Source organism: Lissotriton helveticus, chromosome 2_1 (assembly GCF_964261635.1).
Source record: "Lissotriton helveticus chromosome 2_1, aLisHel1.1, whole genome shotgun sequence".
Lineage (NCBI taxonomy): Eukaryota > Metazoa > Chordata > Amphibia > Caudata > Salamandridae > Lissotriton > Lissotriton helveticus.
In genome coordinates, this window is record NC_136059.1 from 717930709 (window position 1) to 717947442 (window position 16734).

The 16734-nt window shown below is 45.7% G+C and overlaps 1 protein-coding gene across 1 annotated transcript in view; it reads right to left on the bottom strand.

Moving 5' to 3' along the window:
- The window catches only part of CHD1 (chromodomain helicase DNA binding protein 1), a 1592763-nt gene that overhangs the window by 1178730 nt on the left and 397299 nt on the right, over nt 1-16734 (bottom strand). The window contains exons 14-15 of the mRNA XM_078675438.1: nt 12593-12783; nt 5785-5973 (exon numbers count right to left, since the gene is read on the bottom strand). Of these exons, the coding sequence (XP_078531564.1) occupies nt 5785-5973; nt 12593-12783 (380 nt within the window). The remainder of the gene's footprint in view (nt 1-5784; nt 5974-12592; nt 12784-16734) is intronic.

Consider the following 16734-nt stretch of genomic DNA (forward strand, 5'->3'; position numbering starts at 1 on the left):
CCCCAGGATTATCCTCGTCGGACATTTTGTTTAAGAAGTTTTGCAGGGCAAGTTTCAAGGAAATAAAGATAAGGTGCACAATATTTTGGAACACTGTATCCTTCACGTTGAACAAAACCAAAAACTAATACATAGGATTTTTCATCCTACTCAGTTTAGGCGGATATTTTATCCTTTAACCCACTCCAGACATCTATTGGAGTTTTTACGGGATAACGGGGTCTATGTGAAAAGCACGACTGAGTTACTCTAGTATCCAGATTAAATTAGTGCCTTACCAAACGTTGGGCTCCATGGTTCAGAGGCCACGCCCCTTTGTACACCTCTCTGCAACGCAGCTCCGTGGCGCTTACTGGAGGTACTTGGTGGGCTAGTTGGCCCCCAGGGGACTTCAGGATTGAAGAAGAATTAATTCCCCAACTTAAAACGCGTCACAGGGCGTGTTTGCACACAAATCACATCAAGTTGGGGGATTAAGTCCCCTTGAATCCTGAGGTCCCCAGGGGGACAACTTGCCCACCAGGTACCTCCAGTAAGCGCCACGGAGCTACGTTGCACAGAGGTGTAAAAAGGGGCGTAGCCTCAAAACACCTCTCTGCAACGGAGTCCCTTGGTGCATACTGGAGGTTCCTGGTGGGCTAGTTGGCCCCCAGGGATCCCCAGTATTCAAAGGGAATTCGTTTCCCATCTGCAAACGCGCCATGGGGCGCGTTTGCAGAGTGGTGCAAGGAGGGGGCGTGGCCTCCGGCACGATCACGTTTAAAAATAAATTATATATACTTTTAAATTGAAAAAAAATCGTGAAGGAGGCCGCGTGGCCCCCCTCCCGAGGCCATAATCTTCCCCGAGGAACCCATCCCCTGGGCATGGCCCTTTTAAAAAATATATTTTTCGGGGAAGGGGGCTGCCTTGCCCCCTCCTGTGGCCACTTATGGCCCCGCGGACCCCATCCACCGGGGCCAGCCTTTTCTTTTTCTGTTTTTCAATTTGAGGAGGGGGCCGCGTGCCCGCCCCCTCCCGGGTCACTAATAGCTCCGGGGACCCCATCCCCAGGGACTGGCCCTCTCCGTTGGTGGCCGTGGGGTGGTCTCCAATCCCCCACGGTCCCAGCCAGCTCCCTGCGGGAGCCGGCATTGCTTTTCCACATGGGGAGCAGCTAACATGCTGCTCCCCCTGTGGAAAAGCCATCTGCTTTGCTATTTGGAAGAACCTGCTCTCTCTTCCAAATCGTAAACAGTTTGCAATGACAGGGTGGGAGCTGCGAGGCTCCCGCCCTGCCACTGCAAATGGCAGTGTCCCGGGGGTGGGCTCCCGGGGGTGGGCACCCTGGGGCGCTGCAGGAGCCTGCCCTGGGGGGTGGCAGTCCCCAGGGCCTCGACAAGGCTCCGGGAGGGGGGCCGTGCGGCCCCCTTCCACATTTTACAAAGCCCCGGGGGTGGTGTTCCCCGGGGGGCTGGGGGGTCCGTCAACGACCCCCCAATTTGAATATTTAGTGTCCCGGGGAGGTGGCTGGGATTGGGCAGGGCTTCCCATCTACAAGATGGCCGGGGCCCGGGGTCATGCTTCACCTCGCCTCCCCCACCTGAGGGGTGGGGTTGGCACAGGCTGGCACCCCCCTTCCGGACGCAGTTTTTCCCGCCAGTCTTCCCCCCCAGAGCGGCCGTCAGGACGGTTGGGGCTGGTTGCAGTAAAAATGGTCTGGAGAAGCTCATAGAGGCGGTATGCCTTTGAAGCTTCCCCCTGCCCATCCTGGGGGCGGAGACCTAGCACCTGGCCCAGTATGTGCATTGTTGCAAGCCCAGGAGAGCGGGGCTCTCCCACCCAGGGGTCCAGCAACATGTCTGCTGTGTGGCAGCCTCTGCAGCCACTCAGCCATACGTGGATTGTAGCTTAGGTTTTGAGGGGGGGGCGCATTTTACATTAAATCTCACACTGGCATCAGTGTGGGTTTAATGTGCTGAGAAGTTTGGTACCAAACTTGTCAGTCTTCAGGGTAGCCATTATGGTGCTGTGGAGTTCGTAATGACAACCTCCCAGCACCATATACTCTTAATGGCATCACTGTACTTACAGTGCCCAGGAATGGCCCAGGGTACTGTAGGGGCACAGGGCTCCTGCACCTGTGCCCACACCACTGGCATAGGGCACCCAGCTAGAGGGGTGACTGATGTATGCTAGGGCAGTGGGTCTGTGGGCATGGCGCACTGGGATGTGTGCCATGTTGGCTCTTTGTTTAGTTCTGTACCTAGGCACTCACCCTGCAAAGGCAGTGTGTGGGTACCAAGGTACAGGGCCCCTAAGGGTGGCACAATAAGTGCTGCAGTCCTTAGGGGTCTTCTCTGACCACCATGCCCTGGGTACCTAGGGTACCATTTACTAGGGGATGATAGGTGGCCAGAGATGCCAATTGGGTTTTGTTTCAACACAGTTTTTAGAGAAGTAACACAGGCACTGGGTACCTGGTTGGCAGGAGCCCAGGGCACACTCAGTCAAAGCACATCAGCAGTTCAGAAAAAAGTGGGGGCATACCAATGCAAGAAAGATGGCACTTTCTCAGAGTGTGGGATACATTTGCTGAGAAGTTTGCTACCAAACTTCCCAGGTTTTAGTGAAGCCATTATGGAGCTGTGGAGTTCGTAATGACCAACTCTAAGACCATATACTTTGTTTGGCTTTATTACACGTACAATGTCTACGAATGGACTTAGGGATTGCAGGGCTCATGCAACTGTACCCTCGCCTGGGGGCTAGTGCACCCTGCTAGAGGGGTGACATACCTAGGCCCAGGTAGTGAGTTTCAGGCATGGAACACAAGGAAGTGTGCCATGTCGCCTCTTCACATTTCTATTCACCAAAAAACACAGCCTGCAGTGGCAGTGTACGGGAGTTAAGGTACAAGGTCCCTAAAGGTGGCACAATAGGTGCAGTCCTTTTTAAAGGCCTTTCCAGGTCACGGTGCCCTTGGTACCTACGTTGACTTTTACAAGGGGCTCACCAGTGGCTAGAGATGTGCCAATTGTGAATACAAAGGTACAGCTTTGGGAAAGAACACAGGCCCTGAGAATCTGATTGGCAGGGAACCAGGGCACACCAAGTCAAAGTGCATCATATGTCAGGCGAAAAATTTGTTTGTGGGGGTGGGGGCGGTAACCGTGCAAAAATGAGCACTTCCCTACAGTTGTGAAGCAGAGAAAGAACAACTCCCACAAGAATAAAAAAAATCTGTCACAGTCAACTGTATCAACATCTACCTTCTCCACAGCAAGTGCCTTAATAACTAACTTCTACCATGAAGATTGTTTCGACATTAAGTTCCCACCCCCACATGTAGTTCAACGTCCGTAAACTTGAGAGTTGTGCTAAAGAACATCCTTGATAGATGGAGTCCTTTCTTTGGCATCCTTCCTGCCACAGAGCTGCTCTTTGACAGCCAGGACATCGGTGTCAAACATATTTCGATGTTTACAATATCACCCATAGTATCAAATGTCTTGCGAGAGGTGGAAATTACCCGAGATGATGACTATGCTTCTTCCTTGATCTTCATCTTTGAAGGACTTTGCTTGGCAAGTGCATGCACACAGCGGAAGGAGCACCATTGATGGGCAGCCTGCGATGTTTCTTTATCTGGCTAGAGATTTTGCAACTACATCCTCAAGTGAATTCTGTCAAATTTATTTATGGCTATTCTTGTCATCTTCTGACAAAATGGGCACTTATAAGCAAATGTGTGAAGGGGAAGAAGACCATATACACACTCACTATAGGTGGGTCGGAAGCAGCCTTTTTTTGTCCCACAGAACAGCCACTTTAGAAAATGTGAAGGTATACTGTGCAAAATCCCTTTAGAGTTGAAACAATTAGGGGAATAAGCTTTAAACATGTTTAAGACATCAAATTAAGTATAAATACAAGCAATTCCGAGGAGAAAACCTCAAAAAGTGGTGTGCATAACCCCTGAAGTGCTCCAACATCCTGGCAAGAGAACAAAATTGAGTCCGTGACGCAACAGTCAGTACAGTGAGTGCTGGGAGATGGAGCCTATTCACTCCTTAAAGGAGCAGTGCCTACTTTCAGACTTGTCCACTTTTAACCTCTCAGACCACTTTTTCTTCATCTTGTTTTTCTCTCTCTTATTATGGTTTTCAGGTACAGTATTCTTGTTCACAGCACAGGTCACCTTTGATGCTAGAATGTTGCCTTATGTAATGTCTATAGATAATTAAAAGACAGAGGAAAATTAGAAACTAAATTGGCCTGCTTAACCTAAGAAGGCTGGGTCTGCATTTATGCAAAATGGCAATTCAAGACATGGACTACATATTGGTTTTGTAATACAAGTGCTCCAGGGTCCATTTCTATACGAGGGCATAAATACTCAACATTTAAGACTACCAGGAAAGATCCTACAATGCAGAAGTGACTGGGTGCTGCAAAAGATACAGATTTTTCTAATGTTTCTCTTTCATCCTAATTCCATATTTAAAGGGGGATTCAACTGAATACACAAAAATAAAATGCTAGCGTCATTACGTTTGCAGTAAATATCTAGAAGTCAGAACACTGCATCTAATGGATACACAAGATAACGGATCTCCTGGACATATTTACTAACATGCATCTACATCACTCAAATCATGACACAGGGCAGAGTGTTAAAGGAGACCAAGTGTCAAGTGTGTACAACAGATTCCTAGAGAGCTCAGGAAACATTTCTAGAACCTCTGATAGTTTGTCATTTGCACTGGTTAATTTCATCCTTACTTACTTGGCATGCGACCATTCTTATATATCCTTTCTTCAATCTTATACCCTAAACCAATTTTATTTTTTAAAGCCCTTGTGTGGACTTGGCTATGATGCCCAATGTGTAAATTTTTAATGGAAATGGATTGTTTTGGGTTCTGCATAAAATTTTCATAAGAAGGGATTTGGCCTATCTGAGGCAAAAGTATTACAGAACCAAACAGGTTTAAGAAGGTTGTTTGGTTACAGAACATCTATTCTTTTGATTGGAGCTTCTACTCCAGAAGGAACTCGCTTACACTTGTATCCGGATGACCTTCGTCCTTAAGCGTCTTTCAAGTCTCCTGAAACTGGGGTTATGTAAAAAAAAAAAAAACTATTGTTGATTCTAAATGATTTTGTTTAACTGATGCAGCTTTGATCTCACACCAACTTCAAGGGTCTCCATCTACATTGGTCTCTTTTTGTCAGATACCCCTGATGAATTCTGCAGCAGAAAGCTTTCCAATCGTGAAATGCAAGGTTTGTGACATCCAGCTGCTAAGAGCCTCTTGTTGCATTTCATGTACTGAATAAAGATGGTCATAAATCACACTAGCCAACCAAAGAAAAACATGAATATAGAACCAATCACTTAGGAAAAGCCAGAGTGAGAACAAAGTATGGCTGAAGAAATAGAAGTGTCAGAGCAGTCAATGCTAACCCTGCTGTCTAAGAGAGAGCACAAACAAAAACTGGGGCATATAATTGGAAACCAAAAAGGTAGGGAAGGAGCCAGGATACATAGCGGAAAGCTGGTGCTTCCATTTTAAAAAGCTTTTTATTTCTCAATTCTGGAAATTGTCAAACAGATGGAAAAGAGGATCTAGCAAGACTAGTACATCTGATATCAAAAGTTAGTCAAAGATGTCAAATCTTACCCTGGTATAGTGAAGCTGGATCAAGAAATGCAAGGTGGGAGATGCTCAATAAATTATGGGAAATCATATAAATATGTATGTAAAACAAATGGATATTCCTGTACACTTCACTACTTACTTGTAATATTGTTTCTGTAATGCACTCATCTCTATTCTCAAAATTTGTTCTACTTTAGCAGGTAAAGATTTTTCCACATCTTTCTTAACTCTTCGTAATAGGAATGGCTCAAGTTCCCTGTGAAGACTTGCATAACCATACTCTCTTCCTTTCCCATGTTCTTCTTCAAAATGTTCCCAGGAAGAAAACCTAAGAATATACATAAATTAGATTGTGAAAAAAAATATTATAAAACATAACACTTTCATTTCTTTCTGAAGCAAAATTATACATAATCAAAGGGCAGTTTCTTGCTCTCATAAGGTATACCTTTAGCAAGAACACACCACAAATTTAACTGGCTATGTCCACCGAATACTAAGCGTGGGTTTCTTAAGGAGCAAGCTATTTATTTGCAACACAAGTGTCTCATCAACAGTCTTATTTTTGTGTGGGTGAAGTTTTACCCTTCACCTGCAAGTTGGAAAACTACAAGCTTCATAAAGACGGGTGAAGTTGTGCTTCATCAAACCCATATTTTCTGCAGCTAGGAACAAATTGGATGGAATTTCAGGTTTGAGGGAATTGTTTTCAATGCTGTTACCAAGACTATTTTCGACCCTGAGAGGTTACAGGGCTGCCAACTGGCAGCTGTACTCCCATTAATCTCTACTGCACTCATAGCAGCACAGACAGAATGTAACTCAGAAGTCAGCACTTAGCAAGGAGACAGTTGGGGCAGTCTTCATCATGAACTGCAGCACAAGCGTTCCCCACTTTCATGCAAGGAATCTTTTTCACTATGATTTTTTTAATTAACATTTGAAATTTGGGAAGCTGGCAACGTTCATAAAATACATGCTATGTCAACATCTACATTGCCCTACTTGCAGCCATCATCAGAACGAAAGGGCATCTCCTACGCCGATGACACCCAGCTGATTCTCTCCCTCAAAGACAGACCCACAGCCGCCAACAGCAACGGTCGCCACCTGGACGAAGGACAGCTCCATCAAGCTCAACTCAGACGAGGCCAAAGTCCTCATCCTGGGCTCCACCCCCTCAGCCCGGGACAATTCCTGATGGTCTACAGCGCTCAGACGCCCCCAAACGAACCACTCACGAAACCGTGGCCTCATCCTGCACTCCCCGCTCTCAATGAACTGCCAAATCAACGCAGTCTTCCAGCTTCCACGCGCTACGCCTGCTTCAGAAGATTTTCAAGTGGATCCCCAGCGAGTCCAGGAAATTGGTCACCCATGTGCTCCTCAGCAGATTAGAAAACGCCAGCGCACACAATGGCGACACAACCCAAAAACTCCTAAAGAAATTGCAGAAGAAATAAGTGACTTACCTGTAACTGTAGTTCTCCAGTATTGGAAGCTTTCATAGATTCACATGCTTGAATCATTCCCAATCATGATGGGAGTCCCCTGTAGTAATAGTAGTAGTACACTTAAATAGTCATAACACACTAATAGGTAGAGACCATAGGAGGCCTAGGCCTCTTACTTTAATAACCTACCCTAGTCCTTATAAAGAAAAGGACCACATTTTTGCCTCAATCAGTCAGCACTAATAACCCTCTAGAACACGCCTGAAGGAAGCTCAGAACCTCAGATCCCGTAGTCTATGGCCCACTCCCACAATGAACTTCCTTGAAGAGAAGGCAAAATTTCGTACCCCCTTGCTTTTTTACATAGTGCATCGTTGTTGTACTGTCCGTTCGGACTAGCACTGATGAATTCTGTATCCTGAGCAGAAACACCTGGTGTGCCAGATACCCAGCTTTCAACACAAATTTATGTAAGATTAAGTTTTCCACGTACTTGGAGTTCTTGAAGGTAAGCTCTGCATCCTCCTAAGGACGCATCTATTGTGATCACTAGTAGTGGGGCCTCCTGATGCAAGGACATCCCTGCTCACAGATGGTCTGTGTCTAATCACCACTCCAGGGCCATCACAATACGAGGAGTTACTCTAGCCTGTCGTCGAGCCTACTGACTGTACCCACTGTCTGTCCAGTTCTTCCTGAAATGGGCGCATCCTGAGACAACAAAATAGAATCGGTGGTATCCTATATTATTTTACTAATTTGCCTTTATACATTACACCTTCCCACTTCTGGACGTTCGAGCGAATTATGAGAGAATTCATTTGGAATAACTCCCGATGCAGACTAGCCCTCACCAAGCTTTACTTCCCAACAAGTAGAGAAGGACTAGCAGTCCCCAACATGGAGCAATACTACCTGGCTTTGCAGTTGCAAATGGTAGCAAGATGTCTAGCATGGCTACAGCTATAGAACACTGCGACTGATGACCCACCTCAGATGCTACCAACAGAGGAAATGTGCATCAGAAAGTCATCTGCGATTGCAGTGCCGTTTTCGCCCTTCCCAGGTTGCCATCCAGGAGATATTCTTTTTGGTAGGAAATGCTGGCACCTAGATAGCGAAAAGTGTTGGGCTGCCACGTAATATGGTCCCCACGGAGGGTGGGCGTCAGGTCTGGGTGTCCATGAGTTGTTCAACTTTACCCGCAGGCCAGTGAGGTTCACAAACTCCGTTAGCGTTCGCATTAGTCCAGGCAGTATCAGGACACATCTATGAGTTATATCAAGATATTGTCTGCATAGAGTGAGATCGTATGTGTGCCATCCCCCAGGGGAATTCCCCACTCTGCCCCTTGTTCATGTAGTGCTGCAGCCAGTGGCTATACTGCCAAGGCAAACAGACGAGGGGATAGTGGGCAACCTTGACGGTGCAGAGATGTGACAGCCAGTCTTCTGTGATTTTTTAGTTTTTTTCCCAATCATGATTGAACATTGTTAAAGCATGTCCTGAAAAAAGACAGACTGCCTACAACATTTAACATATAAATACAGTGCTCAACATAGAGTTAAACATTAGACGCACAAAATGAATCAACTGAATTAAGAATCGAACAACAACCAGTCAATTTTAAACATAACAGCCTTATTTTCAAGTTGTTTACACACCATTGGTTTATAGGATTGTCTAGGCTGAGACCTACTGGGTACAGATTTTAAGGTCTATGAGGGCAAAGAAACTTCTCACATATACCTCCACATAGATAAGTATTATTCTATTACTATCCCAGGAGGAATAAATGCGGACGCGTTTCGATCCCCTTAATTAGTTATCGGGGTTCTCTTCAGAGCGTGTGACTGGATGACATCTGGGAAAAAAGGTTCCAAAAATGTTAAATTAATACCTCTCTCGTGTCATGAAGTTTTTGCTACAATTTATCATGTTATAAGTGGAGTACCTGTATGATTTCATAGTGAAATCAAATTTCCTTTGTGGATCTTGAGTTTAAAAGTGTCTCGGCACACTGCAGATCTGGCTTGCTTATTCTGCAATATAAAGGTGGAGACCGGATTTTAGAGTTCTGAATTGTCATTCTTATATTATGAATGAGTATCGGCAAAATAATTATCACTCTACTTACTTGAGATGCTTTCTACCTGTATTTATTTGTCCAGCGCAGTGGACCTGGTCCGTGACTGCTTAGTAATTTCATGTTGTTGTCAAATCGTACTCCAAGCCATAAAACTTGTGTGCAGCGCTACACATTCCTGAAACAGTAAATTATTGCGCTGTATAGGCACCTCTATTGCGCTTTTATAGATACATTTGTTACAGGATGGAATAAAGTTTAGAGGCACAAATTGTCGCTCAACTTACTTCCAATGTTTTAGTTGAGAAGACGTGAGCCGTGGCTACTGAATTTCTTTCAGGCGCCCTGTACTGTCAACATGTGTTCGGTCGCAACAATGTTACGCATAACTGCAATTAAAGTGAACACGCAGTTAGTAGCACATTGTTTCAAGATCGGTTAGCTGAATTCCGTAGCCATTCGCAGCAGCGTTAGACTGACTTGCTTCCAAGGCCTCTTTCGGCCTATGTGTGTTTGATTCTCCTACACTTGCGTGAACCTGGGTTTCAGTTTCCAGCGCCTATCTACTTTTCTAACCGGCAATGAATTCTGGGATTCGTAGTTGTGGTTTAAGATTGTTCAGTACGCAGTATTGTCAGTCTAGGCATTTGCTAAATAGGCCGGTTTTCAATTAAGGCTATGGGGCATGTTGCTTTTTAAAGAGGTGCTGTTTAGGTCTCCGCCTGCGATGGCTGCGCAGCGATGCGCAGTCTCGCTGGCGAGACTTAATGGGATAGAATGAGTTTCTCTAGCGAGGTTAAGCCCCGCCCCTCTTCTCCATTGGCTGGTCTCCTAAACAGTGGCCAGCCATTGGAGAAGAGGTCGCCATGACGTATTTCTTTCTCTTTAATACCCGTCCTTTTCAGATTGGGTTCCTTGACTTACTGCTGAAGTAAAAGGTTTCTTATCTTCTTTATGGGTCCAGATGGCCCCATAAAGAAGATAAGGAACCTTTTACCCCAGCAGGAAGTCGGGGCACCCAGTCTGAAAGGGACGGGACTAAAAGAGAAAATGACAACGTCATGGCGAGCGCTTGTCTTTTAGGTTGCTATGTGCTTATCTGTACAGTAAATTATTTATTGACATGACAGGTGTGGTGGATGTGTCTAGCACTCCATTTCTTCATGGACGAGAGTGCTTTATGTATAGAAGCAGGGCAACGGCGGGTCTCATGGTAAACGGTACGTATACTGGATTATTGCGGTGACGTGACCTGGGAGACCCGAGCAGAAGCCCCACAGACTCATCTTTTCAACAGTCAATGCTTTTATCTTTCATTTATTAGGTTTTTCTCTGGGTCGGCGGGAGGGCTATTTTTGGACTCCATAAGCTTGTCTGCTTCCCCTCCAACCCTTCGTTTGGTGCAGCTGCAGATGTGAGCCTCTCCCCTCCCCCATTCCCCAGAGCCTCTAACCACTTCCCTCCCTGGAAGCACTTCGCCCCTCCTCGCCCTGGCGCTCTGAGCTCAGGTGCTCTCCTCGTCCCAGCCCCAGTCGCATCAGAGATAACGACACACACTGTCCCCACCCCCCTCCCCCCCAAACACACACACCACCCTGCAGGCTGAGTAGATGTACAGGCGGATAGCGCATCTAGTGCTTCCAACGGATTCCATAACACGAGGCACACCAGCACTTAGTGCTTGGGCATATTATTCAGTTGTTCTTATGGTAACGGTAGGAGCACAAGTGTCGACAATGTTAAAAGACAGAAACGAACCTTATCGACAAGGAAACGTTTTTGGCAGCTAGACTATCTCCTGCAGCCCACGCCCAGCGAGACAAGTCCGCTTACAGGCAGTGCCGAGTGTAGGTACAGGCAGGCGTGAGTACAGGTACAGGCAGGGGTGAGTACAGGTACAGGCAGGTGTGACTACAGGCAGGTGTGACTACAGGTACAGGCAGTGCTGAGTGCAGGCAGGGGCAGGGCATCTCACCCCGCCGTGCTGAGGTTCACAGTTGTAGGTAGCAATCTCTCCATGCGTAGCACATAGTGTAACACTACCACACAGGGACGTAGCGCAGGCCCCTGCAGCCCCTTCAGGGGATTGGGGGGGGGGGGAGGGGTGCAATACTTCAGGGTCCCACTTCAACACCAGGCTAGTGAATATCTGTGAGATGCGTGAGGCTCGGAGCCCCTCTTCGCTTTCGTGGTTGGGGTGGCGCATCATTTTGTGTCACGCCCTCCTCTCCCAGTACTGGGCAGGGATGCGGGCAGATAACTGCTCCTTACCCCCTCTTCTGTACCCAGTGAAAGCCCGGGTGCATGGAGTTGGCGCAGACGTCTTGCGAGTGGAGATAGCTCCCCCATCAGTCTGACAGTGCTGCGCCCAGAGGCCGAGAGAGGGTGTGGCTTAACGGCCGAAGCTTGGACTGGGGATCTTTCACGTTCCATTTCAGTCGTGCGCTCAACATCCTGTGATTCTAGGGGAATCACCTAATCTTCCCGTGCCTAAAAAAATCTGGCCTTTCATAGCGTATCCTGGTACTCATATGAAGTACGGTTCAGATGCTCCGTCCATCACCACCCCCTTTTGTACCACTTTGTTCGCCATAAGTTGGCAGGGTATGCTCAGACGTGAGTCCCTTGATCACTTTGCCACTGGATTCAAGCAAGCCGGGCTGAAGACGGCTGAAATGCCAGAAACCGGTCCTCGAAAGCTTGTTTCCGGTCCAGGGAAGGCATGGCTTGGCAGTTCAGGCTGGACTGTTCCCATGAGGCACAGGGTCAGCCTGATTTGCATATGGCCATGTCTAAACTGGGGTGGCAGAGTGGGCTAAAGAACGGTGATGGATTAAAGCCAGATCTGTTGACTGGGTGTGAGTGTTTGATTGGTTCAGATGCTCCGTCCATCACCACCCCCTTTTGTACCACAGAAATGAGTCACGCAGCACAAAATCCTGTTTTGACCAACAATTGCTATGTCAATTTCCAGAGCTAATCACACATATGAATGTGCAGCATTTTTACGACAATAGACCATTGAGAAAAATAAAGAAAAATTAAAAGACTGATACATTTATTAAGACAGGTTGGGGGCAAAAATTACTTGACACAGGAAATTGACATATAGCACGAAGTGAATCCACTGAAAAAGGCTTACAAAGGCACACCAGGGGCAACAAGGAAGGACATTTTAAATTTAGCAAAGGAGATTTTATAGTTTTGATTTTCATGGTCATTTGTCTACTGGCTTTCATGAGGCTGCACTAGTGTGTGTGCAGTGTCTTCATCAAAACGGAAAGTCCACATTTACAGTTTCAGAGAGAGGGAGAGATGCATCTACAAGTTGCTTTAGAACAGTGGTTAAAAGAACATGCAGGTATTATACAGTAAACATTTTGGATAGTTCAACTTATTTTTCTTACTTTTCTGGCATGATGAAATGCAGTAAAGACCAAAGTTCCTTGAGGGAGTTCTGCAAAGGAGTCCCAGTGATAAGCAGCCGATGGTTGGCCTTGAATTCAATTAAACTCTTGTACAGCAAGGAATCATCGTTCTTCAGACGGTGAGCTTCATCTACTCCAATAAATGCCCAACTAAGTCCGCCCAGAAATGACTACAATATTAAAATATAATTAGGTAATAACAGGAATTAAAATATTTAGACGTTATAAGAAAGAGTAGCATTAACTGTCCACAGCACTGCATTGTTATAAAAAAGATGCACAGTAACAACTACTATAGTGATCATAACTGGAGAACAATTGCCCGCTAGCAGGGAAAGGCTGTTTAAAAAGGCAGCTGAAAACAACTATACTCACTCACTATCTTTTGAGCATAAAATGCAACAGATATTTTCTCCCTTTAGACACACATGTGTTTCTTAAATATTAAAATTACCACTCAATGTAAAGTATTGGATATTTTATAACTAAACAAATAAACAAAATGTTGGTCAGAAGGACTGACTACCTTACTCCACAAAAGTTTCAGGCAGCCTGGCCGTGGTGCTTTTTTTATGTATGTGTTTAAGGAAATGCCTCTTTTTGTATGCATGGGAGAGAGGTGTTACTTCTGGATGGCAGTAAGCCATATGGGTGCAAGCCCAAAAGGCGAGCTTCAAAGAAGAAGCCATAAATCTCAGCTCAGATAAAGGACATCCTAGGATATCCAGTCCCTTGCACCCATAAGTTTGCATTTCTAGGTCTTAGAGACCCGTCCCTCATACACCGAATGAAGGGAGATCGCTCTATAATCTTGGCACTGTCTGGGAACAGCTATGGCCGCAGCTTGAAACAAACCAGAGACCCCTCTAGATCACAGTGGCATGCGCCTCGTTGGCAAGCCCTTACAATGGAGAGTATGACTGATATCCTAACAGATACCCAGAAGAGTTTTGAATATATTTGGGGATCCCTAGTACAATTCCTCTTGCGGGGTCTCCCCCTTTTCTATTGCCCTACTCGTACATGAGCACTCCACCTCTTACAGACGTAACATCTCTTAATCCCAACACTCATTTGATACATATGAAGATGTTCCATGATAGTATAAACCCTCCCTTCGAATAGTCTCTGAAGCTACTCATTATACACTATCCAATCATACATCTTGCAAACTTTTTCTGTATATTTTTTCTTCCAACTGTTATCGTTTAATGTTATAAAAACTAGGCACTGTTTTTGTCACGTATACTCTATTTGCACGAAGACGATGTAACATTGTTTCTCTTTCTTTTTGCCTTATATATTGAAAAGTGGCCGTAGTTTACCTTTCTAGAAAATGAACTCTCAATTAGCAATCCGACTTGATTCTTGACCATATGTAATACTACAATGTTTTTGTTTTTACGTGCCTTTAAAAAATGAATAAAGACAGTCTGACAAAGGAGATGCCGCCTTTAAAGGGAAAATGATGAATACTTCGGAGAGAAGCTGCTCTATTGTTTAGGTAGACAGGGTGGAGATCGGGAAGGAGAGGAAAAATCAGCAGCCAAACCGTTTTTTCAGGGACGTGTACCCTCCTTGGAAGCCACACCTCCAAGTAGGGCTAGGGAGCTCTATATGCTAAGAGAGAGGTTCTGCCATGTTGGAAGTGAGCAGATTGGTGCATCTTGGGATTGACAGATGCTACCTTTCCCAGGAAGTGGTCATCAGGAGGGAGGGAGGGAACCAGGTAGCCCATTAGCTACCAACTGCATCCTATTTGGAGGGCATGTTCTGAGCATAAAGAGGGCACCCCTGGCACAGAGAACGCAGATCTCTAAAGACTGGAGCAGAGGACCTAAGAAGGACTGCCCAGCTGCATCAAGGACCTGGCAAAGAAAGGCTGCAGTGACATGGATAGCACCTGGTGGCTAGCAAAGGTGAGGGGGCTGTGCCTACTGTGTCCTGCTCATGGAGAAGACGACCCCTGAGGCCAGCTGAAGCAAAGACACTCCAAGTGAAGGTTGGCTGACCTCCTATTCTCAGCACTGGGCCACAACAGCTTAAACATGCTGGGATGCATTGGTAGCCCAAATGTTCTGATAGCCACTTCTTGCTATCGTGTAGCTCCAAAGACCAGAAACCAACGCTCAAAGTTCCACCTGAGTTTGCCGGAGGCGAAGGGAATATGCCTTATGTGTCCTGCTCATGGAGAGTCGATTCCGGAGTCCAGCCAAAGCAAAAGACTTTATAGGGCAGTTGGTTGACCTCCTGCACAGGGCCACAACAGCTTAAGAAGCCTACTGGGGCAAGTTGGTAGACCAGATCTTCGTATAGCTGCTGCACAGTACCAGGGACCTGGACCCAATGTTCAATTGCTCCCCGCGCCTGTTGGAGTGCAGCTTGGTCGCCCAGAAGGTGAGTTACCACCCAAGGGAGGATTTGCTTGTGGCCGCGCTACCAGGGAACTGTTAGCACATTGGCGAATGGACTTCAGCTAGACTCGAGAGGACTTCAAGGGACTTCTACCCCCTTTGCCAGGACTGCCTCACCAAGTCGTGGTTGGAGGAGTAGCCGCAGGAAGTCCCCTGTCCAGTACATCACATCCACAGCATCCTTGAGCACCCTGTATACCTTACCTGAGGACCACTTCCATAGAAGCCTATCGTACGGAGCTAGAAGTGCCTGGAACTGACTGAAGACTGCTCCTTCCTTCAAGGTACTTGTTTCTGAGGGCCTTGCTATGCCTCCTCCCTGGCTCCCTGCTGGAGTTGGTCCCCTCAAGTAACCAAAAGTAACCACATTGATACTTGTTTACTTGAAAAAAATTTAAGTGTCCAATTCAATGAATTTGCCATTGCTTGCTCAAAGTTAAAGGAAAAAGTGCATATTTACTATATATTGTATTTGTTTTATTACCCTGACCCTCCTGTGGATCTTTTTTGTTTTGTTGGAAAGCTCTAAGGGTTTCAGCCAATAAGAAAAGTCTGTCAACAATCAGTTATGGTTCCTTGAAATGCAAGTGCAAATAAATCCACTAACTAAAATATACAACATCCATTTCTTCTTACAAATATCACACCATGGCTGCCATTTTACCTCACTGGGTTTTAGTCAGAGGAGACATTTCAGCACAGGGTTTCCATTTTAAAGACTACTTGGTCCAAGCAGACAGTCCATCAAGGTTTAAGTATGTAAACAACCATTATCTTGGCTTAGCAATATTACTGACACACTGAAAAATATACAAAGCAAAGATGAAAGACATATTCAGCTTGAAAACTGTCAGTCATACCGGTAGGAGGCTGAAAGAACTCGAGTGGCTACCTTTCGAAGATCATTAAACGTAATTCTCTGTACATCTTCGCCTCCACTCCAGGATCACAGAGCGCCTAACTCTCATGCCCCAATCATTTTACCTAGCAAGACTGTAGAAAAAGTTTCAAACTTTCACTGGCTTAGCAAGGGAAGCCAAGACTTTCTGCACCTGGTCAAAAATTCTATAAAACATTCAGCCTGCAACTCTGTGTGACGTATTGTCACATTACGCTTGTTATGCAAAATCTTAGCAAGGGAGCTTAGGGACAAGAACAACCTGAATGTAAGCAGCTGCTGCATGCAGCACTTGTATTCATGTGAAATGCGCTATCATGCCCTAAATGCTTGTTTTGCATTGTTCATAATCTTTGCAGAAGACCCCTCTCTCAAAGCGCTAAGAGACCTGATGGTGATTATGCGCTTTAAAAGTAGCAGTTAACATTAACATTTTGTAGAATTACACAAAAGGAAATTACACGAATTTTGCACACCAGTGGTTACGGTTGAGTTCCTCATAAGTTTTCTTTCAGAGTTTTTTGTTTCTATAATATATATAATGTTCCTTAGGAACAAGCTATTCACATTCAGTTATGCTTTTTCGGGAGGATATTCTATCTAACCACAGATTACTCACCTTTAAAATATCCGCAGGCACCAAATTGCATCCTGCGAATACATCATAAATTTTTCAGTACACCAGTAGGTGTACCATGGGTCTCCACGGTGGCTCTGTACCACCCAGCAAGTGATGGAGCAGAGCTGCATATAAACACCACCCCCTGGATTGTTACCAAAGGTAAGTAACTTGTTTTTCTGATGGATAC